Here is a 9,869-nt window from a genome sequence, read left to right as displayed (position 1 = left end):
GCCGTTCTCTGCTAGCTTCGCCACTGGGCATCGTGCTTGGACTAAATTGTCCACCTGTCCACTCTTTGCTTTTTGCAAATGACCTTCTGATTTGTGGACAAGCAACTCATCAGGAAGCATCCGAGATGGCACACATTCTCCAACACATTTGTGCTAAGTCACGTCAAACCCAAAAATGGAACAAATCTGCTATCCTTTTCAGCGCCAATGTCCATTTTCCTAGTTCCAGCTATGAACAGTGATTTCACTCACCTAGGTCACCCACTCATTCTTCTGGCAAAAAATAGAACCACTCCTTACAATTTTGTGCTTGATAAATTTATGGCTAAGTTGCCCTCTTACAAAGCCAACATGCGCTCGCATGCTGCTAGGCTGGAACTAGTTAGATAGCAAAGAAATTTATTGCATGTCTACCATTTTATTAGCAAAGAAATTTATCGCTAAACTAACCGCTATGATCAGGACTTTTTGGTGGACGGGAATTAAAAAGGATAGCTCATCCAACAGCCTTTATTTTAGAGTGTGAAAAGACATTTGCCCTTCCAAGCAGGAGGGTGAGGGGTTGGGTATTAGAAATATCAAGGCCATTAATCAGGGTCTCGTTCTTTCTACTGCCTAGAGAATTGCTGCCTCTCCCACCTACCACCTCTACCTCATCCTCAAGTCTAATTATTTTGCTGACTCCTCTCTTTGGGCTGCTAGTTCTAAATTCCCAAAATCTACTTTCTGGACCTCCATACTTAAGTTACTCCATATGCTCAAAGGACACTCTTTCTTCCAACTCACCGAGGTAAAACATTTCTATTTGGAGAGCTCCTTAGTGCCCACCTTGGCAAGATATCTAAAATCACCTCATCATCCAACTGCCAGACTTTGTTTGTCCTGCCATAATTAGTGATCTTTGATATTCAGGTAGTAAATCTCTAAACAACAACTTAATCACCACTCTTTTTCAGGAACCTACGGATTTTTGATTTTTCCCTGCTAACAATATATCTGTGGTTTCTTCCACCATGACCTTAATGTTGGGTTTCGTAGTAATTTCAAAATTTTCCTACGCTCACGCAAGATCATGGTGATGCATAGCAACGAGAGGGGAGAGTATGATCTACGTACCCTTGTAGATCGACAACGGAAGCATTTGGTTGATGTAGTCGTACGTCTCCACGGCCCGACCGATCAAGCACCGAAACTACGGCACCTCCGAGTTCTAGCACACGTTCAGCTCGATGACGATCCCCGGACTCCGATCCAGCAAAGTGTCGGGGAAGAGTTCCGTCAGCACGACGGCGTGGTGACGATCTTGATGTACTACCGTCGCAGGGTTCGCCTAAGCACCGCTACAATATTATCGAGGACTATGGTGGAAGGGGGCACCGCACACGGCTAAGAATATGATCACGTGGATCAACTTGTGTCTCTAGGGGTGCCCCTGCCTCCGTGTATAAAGGTTCAAGGGAGGGGGGCCGGCCGGCCAAGGTGTGGCTCGCCGGGAGGAGTCCTACTCCTTCTGGGAGTAGGACTCCCCCCTTTCCTAGTTGGAATAGGATTCGTGGAGGGGGGAGAGGAGAGAGAGGAGGAAGGGGGGCCGGCCCCCTCTCCTTGTCCAATTTGGACCAAGGGGGGGAGGGGCGCGCGGCCCATCTCTGGCCACCTCTCCTCTCTTCCACTAAGGCCCACTAAGGCCCATATACCTCCCGGGGGGTTCCGGTAACCTCCCGGTACTCCGGTAAAATCCCGATTTCACCCGGAACACTTCCGATATCCAAACATAGGCTTCCAATATATCAATCTTTATGTCTCGACCATTTCGAGACTCCTCGTCATGTCCGTGATCACATCCGGGACTCCGAACAACCTTCGGTACATCAAAATGCATAAACTCATAATATAACTGTCATCGTAACCTTAAGCGTGCGGACCCTACGGGTTCGAGAACAATGTAGACATGACCGAGACACGTCTCCGGTCAATAACCAATAGCGGAACCTGGATGCTCATATTGGCTCCTACATATTCTACGAAGATCTTTTATCGGTCAGACCGCATAACAACATACGTTGTTCCCTTTGTCATCGGTATGTTACTTGCCCGAGATTCGATCGTCGGTATCCTATACCTAGTTCAATCTCGTCACCGGCAAGTCTCTTTACTCGTTCTGTACTACATCATCCCGCAACTAACTCATTAGTTGCAATGCTTGCAACGCTTAAGTGATGTGCATTACCGAGAGGGCCCAGAGATACCTCTCCGACAATCGGAGTGACAAATCCTAATCTCGAAATACGCCAACCCAATATATACCTTTGGAGACACCTGTAGAGCTCCTTTATAATCACCCAGTTACGTTGTGACGTTTGGTAGCGCACAAAGTGTTCCTCTGGCAAACGGGAGTTGCATAATCTCATAGTCATAGGAACATGTATAAGTCATGAAGAAAGCAATAGCAACATACTAAACGATCGGGTGCTAAGCTAATGGAATGGGTCATGTCAATCAGATCATTCAACTAATGATGTGATCCCGTTAATCAAATAACAACTCTTTGTCCATGGTTAGGAAACATAACCATCTTTGATTAACGAGCTAGTCAAGTAGAGGCATACTAGTGACACTCTGTTTGTCTATGTATTCACACATGTATTATGTTTCCGGTTAATACAATTCTAGCATGAATAATAAACTTTTATCATGATATAAGGAAATAAATAATAACTTTATTATTGCCTCTAGGGCATATTTCCTTCAGTCTCCCACTTGCACTAGAGTCAATAATCTAGATTACACAATAATGATTCTAACACCCATGGAGTCTTGGTGCTGATCATGTTTTGCTCGTGGAAGAGGCTTAGTCAACGGGTCTGCAACATTCAGATCCGTATGTATCTTGCAAATCTCTATGTCTCCCACCTGGACTAGATCTCGGATGGAATTGAAGCGTCTCTTGATGTGCTTGGTTCTCTTGTGAAATCTGGATTCCTTTGCCAAGGCAATTGCACCAGTATTGTCACAAAAGATTTTCGTTGGACCCGATGCACTAGGTATGACACCTAGATCGGATATGAACTCCTTCATACAGACTCCTTCATTCGCTGCTTCCGAAGCAGCTATGTATTCCGCTTCACACGTAGATCCCGCCACGACGCTCTGTTTAGAACTGCACCAACTGACAGCTCCACCGTTTAATGTAAACACGTATCCGGTTTGCGATTTAGAATCGTCCGGATCAGTGTCAAAGCTTGCATCAACGTAACCGTTTACGATGAGCTCTTTGTCACCTCCATATACGAGAAACATATCCTTAGTCCTTTTCAGGTACTTCAGGATGTTCTTGACCGCTGTCCAGTGATCCACTCCTGGATTACTTTGGTACCTCCCTGCTAGACTTATAGCAAGGCACACATCAGGTCTGGTACACAGCATTGCATACATGATAGAGCCTATGGCTGAAGCATAGGGAACATCTTTCATCTTCTCTCTATCTTCTGCAGTGGTCGGGCATTGAGTCCGACTCAACTTCACACCTTGTAACACAGGCAAGAACCCTTTCTTTGCTTGATCCATTTTGAACTTCTTCAAAATCTTGTCAAGGTATGTGCTTTGTGAAAGTCCAATTAAACGTCTTGATCTATCTCTATAGATCTTTATGCATAATATGTAAGCAGCTTCACCGAGGTCTTTCATTGAAAAACTCTTATTCAAGTATCCTTTATGCTATCCAGAAATTCTATATCATTTCCAATCAGTAATATGTCATCCACATATAATATCAGAAATGCTACAGAGCTCCCACTCACTTTCTTGTAAATACAGGCTTCTCCAAAAGTCTGTATAAAACCAAATGCTTTGATCACACTATCAAAGCGTTTATTCCAACTCCGAGAGGCTTGCACCAGTCCATAAATGGATCGCTGGAGCTTGCACACTTTGTTAGCTCCCTTTGGATCGACAAAACCTTCCGGTTGCATCATATACAACTCTTCTTCCAGAAATCCATTCAGGAATGCAGTTTTGACATCCATCTGCCAAATTTCATAATCATAAAATGCGGCAATTGCTAACATGATTCAGACAGACTTAAGCATCGCTACAGGTGAGAAGGTCTCATCGTAGTCAATCCCTTGAACTTGCCGAAACCCTTTTGCGACAAGTCGAGCTTTGTAGATAGTAATATTACCGTCGGCGTCAGTCTTCTTCTTGAAGATCCATTTATTCTCAATTGCTTGCCGATCATTGGGCAAGTCAACCAAAGTCCATACTTTGTTCTCATACATGGATCCCATCTCAGATTTCATGGCTTCAAGCCATTTTGCGGAATCTGGGCTCACCATCGCTTCTTCATAGTTCGTAGGTTCATCATGATCTAGTAGCATGACTTCCAGAACAGGATTACCGTACCACTCTGGTGCGGATCTCACTCTGGTTCATCTTCGAGGTTCAGTAGTATCTTGTTCTAAAGTTTCATGATCATTATCATTAGCTTCCTCACTAATTGGTGTAGGTGTCACAGAAACAGTTTTCTATGATGCACTACTTTCCAATAAGGGAGCAGGTACAGTTACCTCGTCAAGTTCTACTTTCCTCCCACTCACTTCTTTCGAGAGAAACTCCTTCTTTCCGAACTTAGCAACAAAAGTCTTGCCTTCGGATCTGTGATAGAAGGTGTATCCAATAGTCTCCTTTGGATATCCTATGAAGACACATTTCTCCGATTTGGGTTCGAGCTTATCAGGTTGAAGTTTTTTCACATAAGCATCGCAGCCCCAAACTTTCAGAAACGACAACTTTGGTTTCTTGCCAAACCATAGTTCATAAGGCATCGTCTCAACGGATTTTGATGGTGCCCTATTTAACGTGAATGCGGCCGTCTCCAAAGCATAACCCCAAAATGATAGCGGTAAATTAGTAAGAGACATCATAGATCGCACCATATCTAGTAAAGTACGATTACGACGTTCGAACACACCATTATGCTGTGGTGCTCCGGGTGGCGTGAGTTGCGAAACTATTCCGCATTGTTTCAAATGTACACCAAACTCGTAACTCAAATATTCTCCTCCACGATCAGATCATAGAAACTTTTTTTTCTTGTTACGATGATTTTCAACTTCACTCTGAAATTCTTTGAACTTTTCAAACGTTTCAGACTTATGTTTCATTAAGTAGATATACCCATATCTGCTTAAATCATCTGACCACGAGCCTCAATATAGCACACAAAGTGTTCCTCTGGCAAACGGGAATTGCATAATCTCATAGTCATAGGAACATGTATAAGTCATGAAGAAAGCAATAGCAACATACTAAACGATCGGGTGCTAAGCTAATGGAATGGGTCATGTCAATCAGATCATTCAACTAATGATGTGATCCCGTTAATCAAATAACAACTCTTTGTCCATGGTTAGGAAACATAACCATCTTTGATTAATGAGCTAGTCAAGTAGAGGCATACTAGTGACACTCTGTTTGTCTATGTATTCACACATGTATTATGTTTCCGGTTAATACAATTCTAGCATGAATAATAAACTTTTATCATGATATAAGGAAATAAATAATAACTTTATTATTGTCTCTAGGGCATATTTCCTTCACTTAAGTGATCTTTCCTTGCTAACAATATATTTGTGGTTTCTTCCACCATGATCTTAACTATGATCTTCTCATAAAGACCCCTAAGAAAGTTATTTTATTTTATTCAGTTTCCTTCTAGTTATTTGACTTATTTCCATTATGACCTTAACCAATACCAACATATTCCCATTAATTGGTTATTAAAGTTAAAACAACGACATGTATCTTTTAATTTAGAATGATGGAATTTCTCTCGCATGGAGCAGCACCTCTGCAACTGCAACTACCTCCGGTATTAGTCCTAACACCTCTGCATTTAACTGCAACGTTAGTCGATTGCAGCACGACTGTTAGTTTTCCACTACTAAGTAGAGCACTCGTGCTTGGCCATTCTTTTTTTTGTTTTTGTGAAACGCTTGCCCATTCTGGTATATAGTGCCCCTGAAACAACACATCTATGAACCATCCTTCCTTCTCCATGACGTGTGAGCTTGGCAGCTGAAACATCTGAAATTGGTACTAGAAGTCTCTGCCAATCTCAAACGTGTAGCTAACTCGAGTATTTTGTTTCCTCGGTTGTTTTATCAAGAATGGGTTTGGGTTGGAAGACTTTCATCATACCACAGGAAAGGAGAACATACTAGACGTGGACGATCTCTGCTGTTGAGTGTTAACCCCTGCAGGATCAGATTTGTTGGAACCATCAGAATAAACCACCACCCCAGATCTCGGTTCCGGAAGCCGATTGCGGATTGGAGCAGAATATTTGTGGTAACACCGCCATGTTGTCCATTTTGTGGGCGCGTGACAGATTTTGCTGGACTGCAAAGTGGAAACCGGGCTTGTCATGCCGATGAGTGAAATGCGCCACTAGTGCACGAACTCAAATTAACTGCACATTTTGACCAACAACTGGAGAAGTGATTGGTTTAGCCCCACAACTCGTTGATTTGATCAAATAAGGCCAAAACCGGCCTGACCGGGAAAAACCGGCTACGTAGATGCTATGTCATCGTCCCTTTAACTACCATGAATTCACTATTTTTTATGGGGGTCTATTTGCAAAGTGGCCGGGTTTTCTTTCACAAATCATGATAACGTCATTTGGAGTGAAAAGGTTCTAAAAATTTGTGTTTCCTAGGACTTGAACCTTGGTCGTACAACATAGACAATGCCTCAGCAACCACTGGAACAACAACGGGTATGTATATATAATATTAAAACGTTTGTTCTAAGGATTTGAACACAGGCAGTCTAGTTTAGAAATTGGCTTCCTGACCAATACACCATGAAGCAATTCATGTTCCAATAGGCAGCCTTTTGCTATACATGTATATACACTATGAAGTGATTTATGTTCCAATAGACGGAATATATAAAAGTAATATATATACATCTTGTCGACAATATAAAATGTCACATTCAATATATAACTCACACTTCAGACAATATATAGAACATGACTTCAATGGCAATAGCATTCGTAAGGCAACAGTCAAGTGAAACATAAGGAGAGAGATCGCCTGATTGAAAAACGATCGGATGGGAATGCCTGATTTTTCTCTCTCTCCTGATTCTACGTATAAATAGATCCTCTGGGCTGCATTTCGGTGTGCAAACCTGGTGTTGTTGTAGTGGTCATTGAGACATTGCATATTCCTGACAGGTGAGGTACAATTTTCTAATAAAGTACTTTTTCACTCCAAACGACTTTAGCATGGTTTATGAAAAAAAAACAGGCCATTTTACAAGTAGACCCTTGTTAAGAATAGTGAATTCACGAGCAGTCAAAGGAATGATGACATGGCATCCATGTGGCCGTTTTCTTCCCTGTCCGGCCGGTTTTGGCTTTATTTGATCAAATCAACGGGTTTTCGGACTAAATCCGATCACTTCTTGAGTTGTTGGCCTAAAGTGTGCAATCAGTTTGAGTTCATCGACTAGTGGCGCATTTGACTCTCATGCCGACGGTCTGCTTGTTAGAAACTCTGCTCTTTGAGGCTTTGAACTGCAGGTCGCAGGCGATTACATAGGAATAGGATCTAAGCAAACACAAGAACTGAACTTGATGCCAGTAACTAACTGAAATTCGACACTATTGCTAGCTGAACCTTAGTACATACACGCGGCAGGATTAACCAACAAATTCCTCCTTCCATATCTACATTACCGAACAGGTGCCCGGCTCCGGCCGCGAGCATGGGTACCCGCACGCCTCGACCGCGGCTGCAGGGTAGTGCTGCTGCCCGTAGAAGACGTTCACCGGCGCCGGTTGCGATGGGTAGTAGTAGCCGTACGGGTAGGAGTACCCCGAGTGCGGGTAGTGTTCGACCACGGCGGCCGCCGGCTTCTTCGGGTCCTCCTTCTTGACGTCGCCGACCTGCAGCAGCTGCGCGTGGCCGACCTTCCTGCGAAGGGCGCTGGTGAGCTTGACCGAGTCGACGCCGTGGCCGACGACCACCACCTGGTCCTTGGCGTCCCCGGCCAGCGCCACCGAGTCCACCCCCGGCGTGGCCGCCACCAGCGCCAGCGCCTTGGACCGGCACCTGCTGCTCGCCATCTGCACGGCGATCACGATCCTCTGCGTCATTGCTGGCTGGCTGCTGCGTCTGGTTGTGAGTGGAGTGGAGGTGGAGCTTGCGGTGGGTGAGAAGCAGAGTGCCCTTCGCTGCAAGGATGCAATCCGTATATATAAGGCCAGAATCAAAGAGGTTGGGCGAGCGAGAAAGCAGAGTAGCAGCTTCGTTGGAGGTTTCCACACTGATGAAGACGCGGTGCAGCAAGAAGACTTGTTTTGTTTATACGACTTGGGCTTTTAAACTCACACTCACTGCGCTCTGTCTCGTTGCCTCGGACGCGTTGTCAGTTTTGTCCCGTTGCTTGCCAACCACGGGAACTCCACTTGTACTCATACTACGGTCCTGTTTGGATATGAGTTGGAGGTTAGAGTTAGATTCTAACCCTAAATTAATTCTAATCAAAGAGGTGTTTGGATGACATGATTAGATTGACAATAAATGTTCTTTCTCAACCATTTGGCTACTTTGAATCCTATTTGTTGAGTATATGTGTTGTGCATATTTATGTATTGGGTCCACCTCCTAGTTGCTTTGTATAGTTGAGGTCGTGGCCTACTCCTGTACATCATATATACGTGCGTTTGCACCTAAGGAATACAACACATAATTCTCACATCATAGTATCAGTTTTTTAGGTTTTCTCCTTGCTTCCGCCGCCGCCGCCGTGCGCCTCCCTCCCCGCTAGCCGCGCGCCTGTCGCGCTGCTCGCCGCCTCCCGATCACGCCTGCTGGCCGCCTCTCGCTCGCTCCAGGACACCTCCCCGCTAGCCGCCAAACAAAGCCAGCCACCGATCGCGCCTGCACACTTCCCCGCTAGCCGCCAAACCATTGATCGTGCATGCACACTTTCCCACTAGTTGCCAACAAATCAATCGCAGAGCCTGTTGATCACTACCCAGGGACGGAGCCAGAAAATTGAGATGGGGGGGGGCAAGAACCAAAAGCTTCAAAATCATAGGATATATTTGCCGTAAAAGAATCATAGGATATATTAAAATATACCATAGTAATTAGTAAATAATAGGATTTAGGACATCTAGATAGTAAAAATATGTCTGTTGTTCAATAGTATGAATAAATTACATTTCTATCAATTTGAATTCTGCTTTACGAGCACCAGTATCGAAGATATCAATTATTTCTTCAGAGCTAAACTTGGCTGCAAGTTCCTTCTCAATGTAAACTAGCGTGCAATGACAAAGAAAATCATCTCCCATTTTGCTTCGAAGCCGCGTCTTGACTAGTTTCATTGCAGAAAAGGCTCGCTCTGCTGTTGCAGTTGAAACCGGAAGAGTTATCACCAATCGTAACAGCCTCTCAACCATTGGATAGTCAGAAGACTTGCCAGTCTTAACTATCCCTTTTGTTAGATCAGCAAGTGATTTGCAGTTCTTGATCTCTGGATGGTTGAATGTATCAAGCTGGAAATGTGGTAGCTCGCACTCCAACCGATCTCTTTCTTGACTAGAAAAATCTGCAGGATAGAATTTCTCCACTAGTCTGCATATCTTTGACTTGCTGAAGGCATCATGCCTCGGGTCCAATGATGAACAAAGATCTAGAAGCTCAGTAACATGAGAACTAAATCGATCATTCAACTCTATCACTTGTTGATCTATTGCAACATTAAACACATCTACTTTGTAATGATGGATAACTGTGGTGTTGTCATGTTTATTTCGAGATTTCGTCACATCAACATACCTAAAATTA

The 9,869-nt window shown here is 44.0% G+C and overlaps 1 protein-coding gene across 1 annotated transcript; it reads right to left on the bottom strand.

The window, feature by feature from the left end:
- Window positions 1-7,414: 7,414 nt before the first annotated feature.
- Window positions 7,415-8,220, bottom strand: LOC119360589 (disease resistance protein Pik-1-like). Its single transcript, XM_037626175.1, has one exon. The coding sequence runs from the start codon at window positions 8,165-8,167 to the stop codon at window positions 7,739-7,741; it is 429 nt and encodes a 142-aa protein (XP_037482072.1). The 5' UTR covers window positions 8,168-8,220; the 3' UTR covers window positions 7,415-7,738.
- Window positions 8,221-9,869: the final 1,649 nt, after the last annotated feature.

The sequence above is a fragment of the Triticum dicoccoides genome, chromosome 1A, assembly GCF_002162155.2.
Source record: "Triticum dicoccoides isolate Atlit2015 ecotype Zavitan chromosome 1A, WEW_v2.0, whole genome shotgun sequence".
Taxonomy (NCBI): Eukaryota; Viridiplantae; Streptophyta; class Magnoliopsida; order Poales; family Poaceae; genus Triticum; species Triticum dicoccoides.
This window is presented reverse-complemented; position numbering and strand designations above follow the sequence as displayed.

What these genes read in the sequence shown, in the direction of transcription:
- LOC119360589 (XM_037626175.1), bottom strand. Translation starts at nt 8,167, where the DNA reads ATGACGCAGAGGATCGTGATCGCCGTGCAGATGGCGAGCAGCAGGTGC.